The sequence below is a fragment of the Dictyostelium purpureum genome (assembly GCF_000190715.1).
Source record: "Dictyostelium purpureum unplaced genomic scaffold DICPUscaffold_13, whole genome shotgun sequence".
NCBI classification, from domain to species: Eukaryota; Evosea; class Eumycetozoa; order Dictyosteliales; family Dictyosteliaceae; genus Dictyostelium; species Dictyostelium purpureum.
Genome location: NW_003519350.1, coordinates 1 through 17,494, shown reverse-complemented (window position 1 = coordinate 17,494; position 17,494 = coordinate 1). Strand labels below are relative to the sequence as shown.

The window sequence follows — 17,494 nt, the reverse complement described above, 5'->3', positions numbered from 1 at the left end:
AAAATATTTTTCGTTTTTTTTTTAATTTTTTTAAAATTTTTTTTTTAATAATAATTATAAATATCAATAAAAATAAATAAATAAAAAATAAAAAACAATGCAATTATAATCATATTTAAAATATCTTGTTCTTGTGGATTTACATCGCATCATTGAAAGAGGGGTACTATAAAGCTACTACATTTAGATTTAATTTTTTTTTTTAAAAAAAAGAGTTAATTTATAACAAAACTATTTTAATATAATAATAATCTAATACAGAAATAAGCCATTTAAATTTTAATTCAAGATAAATAATACCCAAAATTAATTTTTAATAATATCTTTAATTAATTACCAAATTAAAAAAAATTTTATTTTTAAAAAATAAATTTTTTTTTTTTTTTTAGCCATTATCGAAAAAAAAAAAAAAACGATAAAGCCCCTAATCACACAATTATAAAATGAAGATTAATTCAAATACTGTATAGTTGGAAATAAACTTGTATTAGTACCATATAAAAGGAATCATGTAGAAAAATATTGGGGATGGATGTCAAGCGAAGAAATTAGGGAACAAACAGCATCAGATTTATTAACCTTAGAGGAAGAGTATGAAAACCAACAAAGTTGGTATGAAGACGAGCACAGTATGTTGTATATAATATATAAATTCATTAGCATTAAAAAATACACTCAACCCCCATACTAATATTATTTTTATCCATTTATTATATAGAAATAACATTTATTATTTTAGACAAAGATTTATTAAAAGATAGAGAATGGCAATCAAATCAAGATGACATCGAATCAATGGTTGGTGATGTAAATATATTTTTTAACGAGTATGAAGATGAAGGTACAGGTGAGTTAGAGATTATGATAGCTGAGAATTCCAGCAGAAGAAAAGGTTTAGCAAAAGAAGCCTTGAATATAATAATGCAATATGCAATTGAAAAGCTATCATCTAAAAAATATATCGTTAAAATTGGCGAAGAGAACCAAGCATCCATTCAAATGTTTAAATCTATGGGTTTTGTTCAAGTTGGTGAAGTTAATGTTTTTAAAGAAGTAAATTTGGTTTTAGAGTTCACCGATAATGTATTATTAAATTTAAAACAATTAAACGAAAATTTAATTTACAAGCAATGGGAATAATAATAAATATATATTTGAAAAACAATAGAGTTTTTTTTTTTTTTTCTAAAATAAATATTTTTATTATTTTATTTTTTTATTTATTACTATGTTGTAGTAAAACTTTTACTATTTAACCGTTTTTTTTTGAACTTTTGTTTATCCTTATCAATATTCGTATCCTCTACCTTTCTTTTACCTGTATCTATATGTGTTTGTTTAAATATAATCTATTTTCTAATTACACTTTGATAACCATTAGTGTATGATGTGTTTTTTAAAATTGTTAAAATTTGTTCGATATCAGTATGAGCCTCTGATAATTTGTTTTCGTCACCTTTGGCTTCAACAACTAATTGCATAATTTTTTTGGTTAATAATTGAACGTCAGTATCTTTTAATGTTAAATTGTGTGATGGAGCGGCAGCAGCTGCAGTGGCTGGTTTGGCAGATGAGGATGATGTTGATGATGGTTTGGAGGTAGTGGCAGCTAATGGTGCACCAATATCAAATCTAAATTCTAATTCTTTTTTATTTGCTCTATGGTTGATACCAGCAATTTTAATTGAACCAATTTCACCAGTAGTTTTTAAGTGGGTAGCTGGGCAACAATTTATATTCCAATCTTTTAATTCGACAAGTGTTAAAGATGTAACTGATCTATAATAGCAAATTAAAGCTTGATTAGTACAATTATAATGATTTATTGTGTATTTTATGTATATTTTTTAGTTATGTTTATAACACATACTCTGGTACTGGGAATTTATCATAAATAAAAGTATTATTGACTAAATTTGATTTATATTTTTCTTCGGCTTCTTTTCTATTAATTTGACAAACTTTAAATTCTAAATTTTCTTTAATAATTTTATTGGCTTCATCTTCGATTTGTTGAATAATTTCAGCAGTTGGTTTATCGGCTTGATCATATTCAACACTTATTCTACCTTTTTTACTATTTGTACAATCAACTGAAATGGTTAATGGTGTATTTAAAATTTTAACAATAGCACCTTTTAAAACATGGCATGCTGAATCTGTAATTGAATCTCTTGGTTTTGACATCTTAATATCTTTTGAATTATTTATATAATATAAAAATAAAAATATAAAAAAAAAAAGAAAAAAATTAAAAAAAATTATGAAAAAAAAAAAAAAAATAAAAAAATTTTATTTTTTTCATTTTTATTTTTATTTTTAATTTATAAAATTAAAATATAATTAGCAATATCAATAACAAAATAAATAATCTTAACTAGTACTTTATGTTTTTTTTTTGTAGTGTAGTTTAAATTAATATTTCCATTATAGAAATTTCTAAAAAAAAAAGAAAAAAAAAAATCAAAAAAAGTAAATTATTTTACTTTTTTTTTATTTTTTTAATTTTATTTTAAAATAAAATTAAATTACTTTATATAAAATAAAATAAAATGAATTTGGAAGATTATGAAAAATTAAAAAAACTAGATGCATTTTCAAGACACAAAAAATTTATAAACGATTATTTCTCACAGAAAAATAAAGAAAAAAATAAACACAAACATAATAGTAATAATAATATATATAGGAACTATAAATCAGATTATGATATTTTAAAAGAAAATCATCAGTTTTTAAGAGACCAAGACAATGATACCGATGACAGTGGCGTTGAAGAACTTACCTGGGAAGAAAGATTAGCAAAAAAATACTATGATAGATTATATAAAGAATATGCAATTATAGACCTATCACATTACAAGTCTGGTGAAATTGGTTTAAGGTGGCGTATCGAATCAGAGGTTGTATCAGGTCGTGGTCAATTTACCTGTGCAAATAAAAAATGTTCAGCTCTAACAACAACACGAAAAGAAGAATTAAAAAGTTTTGAAGTACCTTTTTCATACAGGGAACAAAATCAAGATAAAATAGCATTGGTCAAAGTAGTGTTATGTCCTCTATGTTCAAAGCTTTTAAATTATAGTAATATCAAAAAAAAGAAAAAAGAATTAAAAGAATTTTTAAAAAAAAATGACAATAATAAAAAAGAAAAGGAAAAAGAAAAGGAAAAAGATAAAGATAAAAAAAAGAGAAAGAATCGAAATGACAACGGAAGCGATAGTGACAACTATAGCAGCAGCGAGGATATATATGACAGGGATGATTATGAAGAGAGTAAAGAGAATGCAAGCGAATCAAGTAGTAAAAAGTTAAAAATAGAAAAGGAAATAAAAAGTGAAGATAATGAGGATATATTTAAAGATATGTTTATATAAAGTCATAAATAAATATAAAAATAAATTTGTAAAAAGTATTCTTTTTTTTTTTTTTATATAAAATAAAATAAAATAAAATAAAATTAATTTAAATCTAATTTATTTATCTTGTCCAAAATATCCAAATCAATATCGGATGTCATTTGTTGTTGTTGACGACCTTTATTAATCTGCTCTTGAATTTCCACCATTGTTAACGAGCTGAGAAGATTATCAATGCCATTGTTTTTAAAAGGTGGGATTTGATAGTTTTTATATTTAATTATCTAAAAAATAAAAATAAAAATTATAAGTAAAGGTAATTAATTTTTTATAACTTTTTTATTATTTATGATTGTTTAAACAACTTACATGTTCCTTGATCTGATTTATATGTTGCTCATAAATATAAATTGAAGGTATTTCTAATAATTGGTTACTTGATATTAATCTTTGTTTTAAGATTTCTATAAATTCTAAAGAGTCTCTTGAGGATTGGCAATTTGTAAATATTAAGCAGCATTGGTCCACTCTTGATATGTATGGTTTGATGTTCAAGTAATAGTCAATTTGTTCCTTGATGTCAAGTTGAAAATCAACATTAAATAGAATGAGTGTTTCTAAATTATTTAGAATTCCTTTTATCATATCTAAAAGTTTTTTTGAGTTTTTTGACTCTTTTATTAATGTTAGTGAGGGTGTTTCTATAATCTGAAAGTTATTTACAGTTGCAATATTAAATGGCTTTATAAAATGTTTTTGTTGTTGTAATAGTTGATCTCTGGCAGTGGAAATGGTGGGTATTGGATTAGAGCTTTCAACTCCTGTTCCATAATCATCTTTATAAATTGAGTTGTCATTAAATTTGTATGATCTTATAATTAATTGCTGTAGCTGCTGCTGCTGTTGTGATTGCTTATCGTCTTCATAGTCAATATCTTCATCTTCATCTATAAAATCATCATTATCCTCTATATTATTATTATTATTATTATTATTATTAACATTATTATTTTGACTTGTATCTAAATTTACTATATCACAACCACCACCCATAACAATACTAAATAATAAATCATCTGTTTTATTTCCTAAAATTATGGAAGTTGAAAATGGACTCTGTATAATTGGTATTGAATGGAATGATTCGATTACATGATTTAAATATTCTATAGGTTTTGACTTGTTCCTAAGAATTGAGCATATTCTCCCTATTACAGTCTTGAATATTGGTAATAATGTAGTTGGGGAGTTTGAGCCTTCAAATAAAAAACTATAATTTTGAACTACAAATTCAACATCTTTAACAGTTCTATTTAATTCTCCTAAACAATAATGATATTTTGATCTATCTATTAAAATATCAATTTCATCTGAAATATATTTTTCCAAATCCTTTAAAAACAATAAAAATTAATATTAAAAGCATTTATTAGGGTTGTAAAGATATGTAAAAGTACTACTACTTACATTTAATAGTGGAAAGTCAATTAGTATATCATACACATATTGTTGTATCATTATTTCAATCTTGTTAATAGTTTGAAAAATTTCTGTTTTTAAAGTAGAATTTGGTGGTATAGATGATACAGATGATAGTGATAAATCTATAATTCTATCAATAATCTGTTCGCAATTATTAATCTCTTCTGGTATATTCATTATTATTACAATTTCTTTATTATTATATTTGGGTGATAAAAATAAAAATAAAAAAAATATTTCAAAAATAAAAAAATTAAAAAAAAAATTAAAAAAAATAATTTAATTTTTAGTAAATTTTTAAATTTTTATTTATTTACATCAAATCAAAAAATAATTTAGAAAAAAAGATACTGAATTTTATATATAGATCTTTATTTTGATAATGAATTGAAAATTAAATTAACTAGGAATGGAGAATTTTTAATTCTATATAATAATAATAAATGATAAAATTGATGATGAAGGTTGACCCGGATCTGTGACCAAATGACATTAATTTGTACTTAATAAAACGGATGAAAGTGTAACTTGTTTTTGTTGGTGGTATTTAATTGATAAATGATGATAGAATAAACCCCCAATGCTTGATAAATGAAGTAAAAAACCCAATTAAAAAAAATAACCCAATGTAAGATGAATGATTTGAAAAAACCACAGCGTTTGATGAATTAAAAAAACCCACAATGTTTGACCAATTAAAAACCACAGCGTTTGAATAACTTAATAAACCCACAATGTATGATGAAAGATTTGAAAAACAACCCCAATGTATGATGAACGATTTGAAAAAACCACAGCGTTTGAATGACTTAATAAACCCGCAATGATTGATGAAAGATTTGAAAAACAACCCCAATGTTATTAATGAATGAATCGAAAACCACATTTAAAAAGAATATGTTGAACCCCAATGTATGATGAGTTACTTGAAAAACCAAATAAAAAGAATACTGAACCCCAATGTTTGATGAATGAACCCCAATTTAATAGAATATATGGAACCCCAATGTTAGATTAATGACTTGAAAACCCCAATTAAAAAGATAATACTGAACCCCAATGTTTGATGAATGAACCCCAATTAAAAAGAAGATATTGAACCCCAAATGTTTGATGAGTGATCTGAAAAAAACCCAGAATTTGATGAATTGCTTGAAAACTACAATTATAAAGAAAATACTGAACCGCGAAATAATGGAATTTATGGAACCCCCAATGTATGAATAATTACTCAAAATAACGTATTGAAACTGAAAAAGAAAGACTTCAAAATTTTTATTTATATATCAATATCAAAATTTATTAATATATATAAAAATATTAGAGATTAAAAATTATCGTTATCCTCACTTTTTACCGATTATCTTTATCGTATTCATTTTTCGATTTTTTTAACAAAAATTATCTCTTTTTTTAGCTTTTTTTTATAAAAATATTCATTTTTATTCATTTTATAAAATTTGCTGATTGAGCCCATGCACATCACAATTTTTTTCTTTTCTGCCATTTTTTTTAATATTTTTAAAAATTATAAACAATTTTTTTTTTTTTTTTTTTAAATTTTTTAAATTTTTTATTTTTAAATTTTTTGTGAAAAATTTTGTTAATAATTAATTCAAAAAATATAATAATAAATAAAAAATGTAATTAAATAAATATTATGACAGTTATGTGCAATATCCAAATTTAAAAATAAATTTAACAAAAAATATTTTTAATTATATATAAATAATATTAAAGATTTATTAATTTAAAACATTTAAAAATATAATTAAATAAATATTATGGCAGTTATTTGAAAAGCACAATATTTAAATTTAAAAACAAAAAATATTTTTAATTATATATTAATAACATCAAAGATTTATTAATTTAAAACATATATAAATAAATATTATGGCAGTTATTTGATAAAGCGCAATATTTAAAATAAATTTAACACTACATATAAAATAATAATTAAATAAATATTTATATTATAAAAAAACAATCAAATAAATTTTTATATTATAAAAAAATAAATAAATTCATTAAAAAGTTAAATTATTGTTTTTTTTTGAAAAAAAAAAACAATCAAATAATAAAAACCTTAATATATTTTCATAAAATTTTTTTTTTTTTTTTAAAAATATTTTATTATTTTAAAAATTATTATCCTTTTTTTATCTTTTTTTTTATTTTTCATTATCTATTTTTATCTTTTTTAAAAAAAAAATTATTTTTTGAATAAAATCTTCCTGATGATCCAAAAAACGATAAACGATAACGATAATTTTTAATCTCTAAAAAATATTAAAAACAATTATATTTTAAAAAAATAAAAATAAATTAATAAATAATAACATTAATAAATTTAAAATTATAAAAAATAAATATATTTTAAAATTAATAACTAAATATCAATGGAAGGAACAAATAAAAGACCTATTACCAGAAGAAATTCAATTGAAGATAGGGAATAAAATTTAGCTAAGTTTGACAAAAAAAAAAAAAATTTCTAAGTTTCCCCCACTCCCACACCCACCCACTTGACTAATTTTTTCATTTTTAAAACTTAGAAACTTAAAAAAAAAAAAAAAAAACTTAAAATTACATTATTTTTTGTATGAAAAAAATTTAAAATTCTTGTACAATTTTATTTAATCATACCATTTTTGAAATATTTGAATAATTATAAATGACAGAGTTTTCGACAATATCTACTCTTGAAATGTTTGCCCATTCCCTTATTAACACACATTGTTCTATTCTTTCCCAACCCAAATTTGATCTGTTGTCTGTAACCAACAACTTAGCACCCGAAAATGTTCTTTCAATTTCAACGGACGAAGAAGCAACTGAAAGTACATTTCTTACAATTGAATATTATGTTGGATATTCAATACTATTTTCTTTCTAATATTTTATTGTATCATTTCTATGATCTAAACTTTCTTCTACACATAGTCAAGCTGTTTTGGGTTTTTTGAAATTACTTTTAGTGCATGGGACTAAAGCAACGGAGGTTTCGTTAGCACATTGATTAATGTTGTGATCTTGACCACAATTGAAACAAACTTTATTCTTCATTCGGAATGCAATCATGCCATTCTTCATTTCTTTTATTATTTCTTTTTTAAAAGTTACTTTTGTTACTATTTAATAGGAGTTGTAAGTATTCAAATTAAAAATATAAATTATCAATAAAAACAATGTTAAAAAAATAAAAGATACATTGTATTTTCAAATTAAATCCTGTATTTTTAATTTTTATTTTATCAATAAAAGGCGAATATATATAAAAAATACTGTCTTTTTATTTTTTATATTTTTTTTTTTATTTTTTTATTTTTTTTTTAATTTCCTTATAAAAAAATTAATTTTTATCTTTTTTTTTATTACTTTTCTTATTTTTATTATTTTTATTATAATAATATTAAGTTTTAATAAAACTATAATAAATAAAACAATATGACCTAATCAATTTGAAAAAATTAAAATAATTTGTACCCTAAAAAAAAAATAAAAAATGAATTTAAAAATAAATAATTTATAAAACAATACTTAATAATTTGCATAAATAAATAATAAACAATATTTTTTTTCAAATCGAATTTTCTTTTTTTTTTTTTATCCGTTATTCGATTTTATTCTCTAATAAACATCCTAGTCCGGTTCGGAGCTTTAGGTGGGGGAAACTTAGACTTTTTTTTTTTTTTTGTCAAACTTAGACTAATTTTATTCCCTACACCGAATGTGAGTGTTGTAAGACTATTTGGTAATGTGCCAGGTATAACTACTTGGTTAAAATCATAACCGAATTTGAGTGTTGTTAGACTATTTGGTAATGTGCCGGGTAGAACTACTTGGTTAAAATCACGACCGAATGTGAGTGTTGTTAGACTATTTGGTAATGAGCCGGGTAGAACTACTTGGTTAAAATACTCACCGAATGTGAGTGTTGTAAGACTATTTGGTAATGTGCAGGGTTGAACTACTTGGTTAAAATGATTACCGAATGTGAGTGTTGTTAGACTATTTGGTAATGTGCCGGGTGGAACTACTTGGTTAAAATCACCACCGAATGTGAGTGTTGTGAGACTATTTGGTAATGTGCCGGGTAGAACTACTTGGTTAAAATAATAACCGAATGTGAGTGTTGTAAGACTATTTGGTAATGTGCCGGGAAGAACTACTTGGTTAAAATCATGACCGAATGTGAGTGTTGTGAGTCTATTTGGTAATGTGCAGGGTTTGACTACTTGGTTAAAATCATGACCGAATGTGAGTGTTGTGAGTCTATTTGGTAATGTCCTAAGTAGAACTACTTGGTTAAAATCACGACCGAATGTGAGAGTTTTGAGATTATTGGGTAATGTCCAAGGTAGAACTACTCGGTTAAAATACTCACCAAATGTGAGTGTTGTAAGACTATTTGGTAATGAGCCGAGTGGAACTACTCGGTTAAAATCATGACCGAATGTGAGTGTTGTGAGTCTATTTGGTAATGTGCAGGGTTTGACTACTTGGTTAAAACTATCACCGAATGTGAGTGTTGTAAGACTATTTGGTAATGTGCAGGGTTTGACTACTTGGTTAAAACAATGACCGAATTTGAGTGTTGTGAGATTATTTGGTAATGTTCTGGGAAGAATTACTTGGTTAAAACTACAACCGAATGTGAGTGTTGTGAGACTATTTGGTAATGTACCACGTAGACCACGTAGAACTACTTGGTTAAAATAATAACCGAATGTGAGTGTTGTGAGACTATTTGGTAATGTGCCGGGAAGAATTACTTGGTCAAAATCACGACCGAATGTGAGTGTTGTGAGACTATTTGGTAATGTGCCGGGTAGAACTACTTGGTTAAAATAACCACCGAATGTGAGTGTTGTGAGATTATTTGGTAAAGTGTCGGGTTGAACTACTTGGTTAAAACAATGACTGAATGTGAGTGTTGTGAGACTATTTGGTAATGTGCCGGGTAGAATTACTTGGTTAGAATCATAACCGAATGTGAGTGTTGTGAGTCTATTTGGTAATGTGCCGGGAAGAATTACTTGGTTAAAACGAGTACCGAATGTGAGTGTTGTGAGACTATTTGGTAATGTGCCGGGTGGAACTACTTGGTTAAAATCACGACCGAATGTGAAAGTTGTGAGATTATTTGGTAATGTGCCGGGTTGAACTACTTGGTTAAAACAATGACCGAATTTGAGTGTTGTGAGATTATTTGGTAATGTGCCGGGTTGAACTACTTGGTTAAAACAATGACCGAATTTGAGTGTTGTGAGATTATTTGGTAAAGTGCCGGGTTGAACTACTTGGTTAAAATCACCGCCGAATGAGAGTGTTGTAAGACTATTTGGTAATGTGTAGGGTTTAACTACTTGGTTAAAATCATCACCAAATGTGAGTGTAGTAATTGTATTTGGTAAAGTTGTTGGAGTTAACATTTTATTAAAAGTGGACAAATATAAATTTTTCAAAAATGGTGGAAATTCATTTTTATCTGGTAGTGTATCACCATGCCACTCAAGTGATGTTATATATGATTTATCTTTAAACTGGTCATAACTTGATTTATTTAATTCTACAACATTATGTTCAATAAACTTTAAAATATGTTTATGAATTTCATTTCTTAAAAATATATTATTCCAAACTATATATAATAATCTATAATGAATAGTTAAAAAGAGAAAACACCAATTAATATGCTTTTAATTAATCGACTATTATTTATATTGTATTGTATTGTATTGTATTGTATTGTATTGTATTATATTGTATTGTACTTACCTATCACTAATATTACTACTGTTTTTTAACTTTTCATTTACTTTAAAGTTAATTAGAGATGATAGTAGTTTATCCATTGTCAATATAAAATAAATAAAAAAATAAAAAAATATGAAATTGATATCTTGTAAAATATAAAAAAATTTCAAAAAAAATAAAAAAAATTCCAATATTTTTTTTTCTTTTTTGCCCTTCTTTTAATTTTTTTTTTTTTCATTTTATTTAAATTTTTGTTTGTCAAAACCTTAGATCATTCAATACACTGAGTAATTTTGTTCCATATTCTAAATTTTCACGGTTAATAGTTGAAATTATTTTAAAATGATTAATTTAAAAAAAAAAAAAGTTTTCAACATACACGGCAAATAAACAAAATTTAAATCTAGATTAGAATGGTTTTAGGAAAAATCCAGATATTATTACAAAATATTAAACTATTATTTAATTTAATGTTATTATTTAATATTTTAAGGTGAATAATAAACATTATTAAAAAATATTTTTTTATCTCTATTTTTTAATAAATAGATGTCATTAGAAGAAAAGTTGGAATGTAATAAAAAGTGTGTTAATTCTTGATTACCAAATTCTATTGTGATCTCTATTAATTTTTTTGATTCTTTAACAGAGTATAATGAATCATTTTCTAATTCTTTTTTCATTAGATTTGATTTATTTGATAATACAGTTGTTTTGAATATTGGTAATGAACCCTTGCAGCCGATACTCTAACTAAATCAATGAATCTGTGGCATTGGTGGAAACCCATTGATTTATCAGCTATCTTTGATAATAAGCAAATACTAATATTATCTACTTCTTCAAATATAGTACTGACCAAGTTAGGGTGTTTCTTTGATAATTCAAATAAAATATTTGTATGTTCTCATTTTAATAATAAATGTTCCCATTCCTTTCTTATTTTAATTGTATAATTTCTGTTGTTTGAAGGGATTGTTACTGTTTTGATTGCTAAATAGGACAATGCATTATGTGTAATTTCATTTTTGGAAACATCTTTAAATAACCTGAGATGAATTTATAAATTCTGTCAGTGTATATTTTATAATTGAACTAATGTCTGATTTTGTTAAATATAAAATAATCCATTTTAAAAGTGAGATAATCAAATCCTGTTTTCCTTTTTTTTAGTCCATAGTTTAAATTATCGTTGAATGAGTTTATATTAAATGGAGTGAGTTCATTTTGTTCAAAATTATATATTTCTGGATTCATTAATGCTCTTTCTAAATTCTTTAAAAATGCTATACTTTTGGTGATTTTATTTGGGCCTGCACATGCACACAAGTTGTTGTATATTTAAAATATATAATTAAATTATAATATAAAAAATTTAATGTAATTTAAAAAAATATAAATAAATTTAAATAAATTTAAATTATTTTTAATAAATTAAAAAAGGGTGAACTATTTTTTTTTAATTTTTTTAATTTTTTTAATAAATCACAAAAGGCTTTATTGAAAAAAAATGGTAGATTCTCCGAGAATTTTTAGACATTGTTTCACCTTTGGCAAAAGATAATTTTAAAAGCTATTTTAATAATAGATTTGATAATAGCTATAAGCCCCAGGTGCATTTTTAATTTGGTTGTTTATTTTATATCTTTAAAAGATATAAAATAAAGAAAAAAATTCATTATGGTAAAATTCATAAAAATAATTTTTTTTTTTTTTAATTTTTTTTTTTTAAATTAAAAAATTAATTTTTTATTATTTTTTATTTAAAATTAATAATTCACCCACATGGATAACAGTAACACAATTAATTATACAGATAATTCTGATTATTTACCACCAACTTATTTAATAGAAAATGATGTAGAAAACTATCTTTTATCATTTTCAATAGAACAAGAAGATGAATATAAAAGTGTAAATAATATTATTATTAAAATCAATTAAATTAATAAATTCAAATATTTTTATTAATAATAGTTTAATTATTTAGTTTTTTAAAAAATTTGGATTTGTAGTTATCAGAGATATTTTAAATAAAAAGCAATGTCAAAAAACTATAGATGATATATTGGAATATGTAGAGTCCTTTAAATGGGCATCATATACAGCCAAAGAATCGGACAAAACAATTAAAAGAGATGACCCAAAGACATGGAAGACTTGGCCCAATCTTGCTGCTGAAGGTATAGTTGGATATTCACCAATTTTTTCAGATACAACCATAGAGAACCGTTCAAACCCAAAAATATATGATGTATATACTCAACTATTAAATAGAAAAGATTTATACATTAATCATGATAGATATGGATTTTTTAGACCAACCAAGCAAGTTCTTCATCCTTTTCCACAAATTACACCAGATCATCATGTATATCATAATAAATTAAAAGATGAATCTCTATCAACATCAGCAACTGCAACATCCACAAAAGAGGATTATGAAAATTGGAAAACAGTCCATAATTTACATTTAGATATGAATCCATTTTTATTTTTAGAAGATGAGGTAATTAAAATTTAAACTTAAAGAAAAAATAAATAAAAACACCAATAAAACTAACTTTTTTATAGAATGACGAACACAGGCAAAAAATATTTTCAACATTAAACTATAAACATGGGGATTCATTCTTTATTGAAAACAATAATCCAGGCTCATTAAAATTAGATGAGCTACATATTCAGGGTTTAATAAATCTTTGTGATAATAAAGATGAAGATGGAGGTTTCATTTTAGTACCAGGGTTTCATAACCATTTAGAAGAATGGACCAAAAACAATCACTCATTAAAAATGAAATATGGATTACACCAAGACTTTATATGTGTTCCTCCTGAAAATAAAATTTATAATCAAGCAATTAGAATTACAGCTAGAGCAGGATCATTAATATTATGGAATCAAAGTATGTACAGGTTACTTTTTGAATAATATTTATAACTACTATTACTAATTCATTTATTTAATCTTTTAAAAAGAAATGCTACATGGAAGTAAGCCAAATAACTCTGGTAGACCAAGACTTGCAATGTTTGTTAAAATGTTCCCATCAACCCAAATACCCAAAGAAACTTTAAATAGAAGATGTGAATCAATTAAAGAATCTTTTGAAAAACATAATAATCATCCAATCGAAACAAGCAGTTTAACAGACACACAAAAAAAAGTTTTAGGTTTAGAGTTTTGGTAGAAAATATTTTTTATTAATAATTATCTTACAATAAACTATTATTTTTAAATTTTTATTTATTATTTATTATTATTTATTTTAATTTGGGGATGAAGTTTCACCCATGGTTTGCCAATCGAAATCAAATACTGTTGGTAGGCCTACATGCGAAACACTGCTCCATGCTGGATTATCCCATGAAAATGGTGGTAACCCTTCAGTTGTTGGTCCACAAATTGCAGTGCATGATAAAGTTTTAACCTGACTTGATGATGTTACCCTTTATTAAATTAAAAAAAACATATTAATATTTTAAAGGTTTTATTAAAATAGTGATAAATGATAGTTACTTTGAATCGACACCACCAAAAGGTATACCAACTCTATCAGTTAAAAGATCAGCTCTTGAACTAATTGAATTTAATGGATTTGAATATGAGAATGGATCGGTTTTAAAATTATTAAATTGCATAATGTTTTTCATATCTTGGAAATTTGAAACCATTGTAGCATTACGTTTGAATATTAAAGCTCTTGAACATTGTTGATAAGAGTATTGGTTTGTTGGTGAATATACAGTTGGGTAACCACTAACATTATAGATATATTCAAAGAATGGGATGTTGTATGAGCTAAAAAATTGGTTTTGATTTAAGAGATCAGTAAGATCAGACTTCTCTATATAACCTGGGATTTGTTCTGCAATCCAAAATGAGTCTTTTGGTAATGGTTTGCCAGTTTGGAAAAGATTATAGTTGAGTACCATCCATTGATTGTTATAAGTGCCACTGTTGTATTGTGAAAATGTATTTATCCAAGTTGGTGAATCATATGATAATAAACATGCAATCATTGCTCTTTGCCAAACTAATACTGATTGTGGTACAACATATTGATAAAGTGAACTATTAAAAATATCATTGGTAGTTTCCATAATTGCTAAACCATTGCTAATATAAAAATCCTAAAAATAATATAAAATAATATTAATAAACAAATAGTAATTTGGCTGAATGATTATAATGTATACAAACATCTTTGGAACTTAGGAAACCTGGTGATGAACTAAAGCTAACCTTATAGATATATTTACTGAAGGATAAGTCATAGAATTTATAAATTCTTAACATACCATAATAATATCTCCAAGTAGTGTGGGCAAATAAAACATCTGAAAATCCTGGTAAAACTCTGATTAAAGCACTGCAATCTAGCATTTGATGTTCGATACTTGGCTCAATTTTACCTTCTTTATCATCTCTTATTTGATCCATTAAAATTTTCTTTTTACTTTTTACATAATCGAAATTGTTATTTGATTGTGGTTGTGGTTGTGGTTGTGATTTTTTGTCAGTGGATGGATACAATGATACTAAAGTTTCTAAATCACCAGCTGATGTTAAAAGATAAAGCTCTATTTCGCTCATTTCTGGTAATGGTGAGCTTTGGTAACCGTTTACTAAACCATCAAATTGTGACATGATCAATGATGCTGCATACCAATATTCTGAAGTTGCATTATTTTCTGCGATTGAATTTCTAACAAAAGTCATTTGTTGACTAATAAATTGAACCAATTCATCAGATGGTGTATGTTGTTGATTCTTGAATTCGCTGGCTGCAAAATTTATCCAAAATTGATTGATTCTTTCTGCTGTTAATGTAGATTCAATAAATCCTGCAAAGTATGCTAAATTATTATCTGAAACCAATGAGTGACCTTGTGGTAAAGCAGTTGATATATTTAATTTACCCCATCCTGTTGTTTCAATTTCATCACTATAACTTGCATTCATTATAACAATTTGTTGACTATCATTTGATCCATCTTGTTGATTATTTGTTGTTAAATAGTATTGGTCTTCATTGTAATTATATATTAATTGAACTTGATTAGATTTATTTGTATATATTATTTTATTTATTATTATATTTGGATAGTTATTATTATTATTATTACTATAAGCATTTATTAATAATATTATATTTAAAAATAGAATTAATAATAATTTCATTTTTTTAAAACTATTATTATAATAACTATTTTTTTAAATAATTTAATATTTTTCTTTAATTTATTTTATAGAGTGGTTATAAAAAAATTGGTTTTACAATAAAAAATTTAAAATAAAAAAAATGGGAATAATATTTAAATATTAACACATTAATGTGAAAAAAAAAATATTAATAGTGAAAAAAATAAATAAAAAATTAGCTAATTATTGCCAGTGTTATTTCTCCACATTTATGATTGATGATGAAAATTCTCTGTGCAATAGGTAATATGAATAAATAATAATGAATTTTTTTAAAAGATTCCTATAAAATAAAAAAAAAAATTATTTTATTTTTTTTTATTTTTTTTTTTAAATTTTTTAAAATTTCTGGGGTTGATTACTGGTAAATAATAATTATTATTGTTTTCATGTAAATCATAGTATTTATCCAAATATATTTTTTTTTATCATTCAAATATAAATAATATACTATAAGTAGCATAAATATTATATATTTATTTTATATATTTAAATAAAAAAATTAAAAAAAAAAATCTAAAAAATAATATCATAAAATTTCTTTTTCTTTTTCTTTTTTTTTTTTTTTATGAATTTGTGTGTTAATTTTTTTTTAAAATAGATCTTCAAAAATCTGATGATATCATCAAACTCAATATCCTCTTGAAAATTTAAATTCACTTACTAAATTTTAAAGTTTTTTTTAAAAAAAATAAAAAAATTATAAAAAAAGATTCTTTTGTGTTCTTTATAATTATTATATTGTGACTTTGAATAAAAAGTATTCGAGTGTTTGTGGAGTAAAAATAGAATAATTTAAATTATAATAGATTTTATGTTAAAAATATTATTTTTTTATTGTAATTTTAAATAAATTATTTTTTTAAGACTTACTTGTTAATTTAAATTGTATTTTTTTCGTATTTTTACAATTCAAAATGGATAGCAACTTCCATCAATTTTTATTTTAAAAATCATAATCATAATAATTAATTTAAGCGTTATGGGGTAAAAAAAATAATATAAATACTTTTTTTTTTATAGTTTTTTATTTTAATCCAAAAACAAACAAATAAACCAACAATTAAGAAATAATAAATAATTTTATTAATAAAATAATTAAAAAAAAAAATGAAAATTATATTTGCTTTAATTTTAATTATTGTTTTAGCATCAGTATGCAGTGCTATTAATGTTGCACCAAAAAACAATAACAAGAAACCAAATGGTGACCTCTCATGTGCTGGTGCATTCAATAGTCGTGATACATTTAAATCAAGTTTCAGTTTTGTAGGTCTTAATCAACAAAACCCATTTGCATCCGATAGCAACAGCGCATCATTCTTCCTCAATGGTGAGTTAGTATATGATAGAAGTGTGCAATCAATGGTAATCAATTATAACCTCAATAATCAAGGTGGCGATATTGTTACTTGGATCTATGGTCATAATGTTTGTATAAAATAACAAATGAAATTTTTTTTTATTATATTAATGTTTTTTTTTTTATTAATAAAAATAGTCTACCCAATACACTTATTTCCAAGATAATGGTAAGTGCATCCAACAAGAATATGACTCATCCCAATTCCCAAATCCATTTTATGTTACAGGTGGTCTTACAACAGTAGGGGCAATTAAAGCAGAGTCATTAGTATGCCAATCTCCAAATCAATTTGGTGCTTCCATCGTTACTGTTGATG

The 17,494-nt window shown here is 24.1% G+C and overlaps 9 protein-coding genes across 9 annotated transcripts; 4 read left to right on the top strand and 5 right to left on the bottom strand.

Moving 5' to 3' along the window:
* Positions 1-466: 466 nt before the first annotated feature.
* Positions 467-1,140, top strand: DICPUDRAFT_26513 (uncharacterized protein; the record flags this gene model as incomplete). Its single annotated transcript, XM_003283746.1, has 2 exons — positions 467-629; positions 719-1,140. Coding segments are annotated over 2 exons (585 nt in total), but the record flags the coding sequence as incomplete, so codon positions are not given.
* A 209-nt stretch (positions 1,141-1,349) lies between these two features.
* On the bottom strand, positions 1,350-2,187 carry DICPUDRAFT_85978 (uncharacterized protein; the record flags this gene model as incomplete). Its single annotated transcript, XM_003283721.1, has 2 exons — positions 1,350-1,779; positions 1,871-2,187. 2 exons carry the CDS (start codon positions 2,185-2,187, stop codon positions 1,350-1,352), a joined length of 747 nt encoding a protein of 248 aa, XP_003283769.1.
* A 365-nt stretch (positions 2,188-2,552) lies between these two features.
* DICPUDRAFT_74743 (uncharacterized protein) lies at positions 2,553-3,377 on the top strand (the record flags this gene model as incomplete). Its single annotated transcript, XM_003283745.1, has 1 exon — positions 2,553-3,377. One exon carries the CDS (start codon positions 2,553-2,555, stop codon positions 3,375-3,377), a length of 825 nt encoding a protein of 274 aa, XP_003283793.1.
* Positions 3,378-3,460: 83 nt separating this feature from the next.
* On the bottom strand, positions 3,461-5,018 carry DICPUDRAFT_147490 (uncharacterized protein; the record flags this gene model as incomplete). The annotated part of the gene is made up of 3 exons (XM_003283720.1): positions 3,461-3,643; positions 3,729-4,751; positions 4,827-5,018. 3 exons carry the CDS (start codon positions 5,016-5,018, stop codon positions 3,461-3,463), a joined length of 1,398 nt encoding a protein of 465 aa, XP_003283768.1.
* Positions 5,019-7,025: 2,007 nt separating this feature from the next.
* DICPUDRAFT_74741 (uncharacterized protein) lies at positions 7,026-7,937 on the bottom strand (the record flags this gene model as incomplete). Its single annotated transcript, XM_003283719.1, has 4 exons — positions 7,026-7,123; positions 7,366-7,402; positions 7,491-7,678; positions 7,817-7,937. The coding sequence occupies 4 exons, from the start codon at positions 7,935-7,937 to the stop codon at positions 7,026-7,028; spliced, it is 444 nt and encodes a 147-aa protein (XP_003283767.1).
* Positions 7,938-8,467: 530 nt separating this feature from the next.
* DICPUDRAFT_74740 (uncharacterized protein) lies at positions 8,468-10,702 on the bottom strand (the record flags this gene model as incomplete). The annotated part of the gene is made up of 2 exons (XM_003283718.1): positions 8,468-10,502; positions 10,626-10,702. 2 exons carry the CDS (start codon positions 10,700-10,702, stop codon positions 8,468-8,470), a joined length of 2,112 nt encoding a protein of 703 aa, XP_003283766.1.
* A 1,687-nt stretch (positions 10,703-12,389) lies between these two features.
* On the top strand, positions 12,390-13,797 carry DICPUDRAFT_52501 (uncharacterized protein; the record flags this gene model as incomplete). Its single annotated transcript, XM_003283744.1, has 4 exons — positions 12,390-12,518; positions 12,595-13,113; positions 13,179-13,512; positions 13,586-13,797. The coding sequence occupies 4 exons, from the start codon at positions 12,390-12,392 to the stop codon at positions 13,795-13,797; spliced, it is 1,194 nt and encodes a 397-aa protein (XP_003283792.1).
* A 111-nt stretch (positions 13,798-13,908) lies between these two features.
* DICPUDRAFT_18166 (uncharacterized protein) lies at positions 13,909-15,596 on the bottom strand (the record flags this gene model as incomplete). Its single annotated transcript, XM_003283717.1, has 4 exons — positions 13,909-14,056; positions 14,127-14,740; positions 14,811-14,986; positions 15,068-15,596. Coding segments are annotated over 4 exons (1,467 nt in total), but the record flags the coding sequence as incomplete, so codon positions are not given.
* Positions 15,597-16,922: 1,326 nt separating this feature from the next.
* DICPUDRAFT_74737 (uncharacterized protein) lies at positions 16,923-17,445 on the top strand (the record flags this gene model as incomplete). The annotated part of the gene is made up of 2 exons (XM_003283743.1): positions 16,923-17,243; positions 17,314-17,445. Coding segments are annotated over 2 exons (453 nt in total), but the record flags the coding sequence as incomplete, so codon positions are not given.
* Positions 17,446-17,494: the final 49 nt, after the last annotated feature.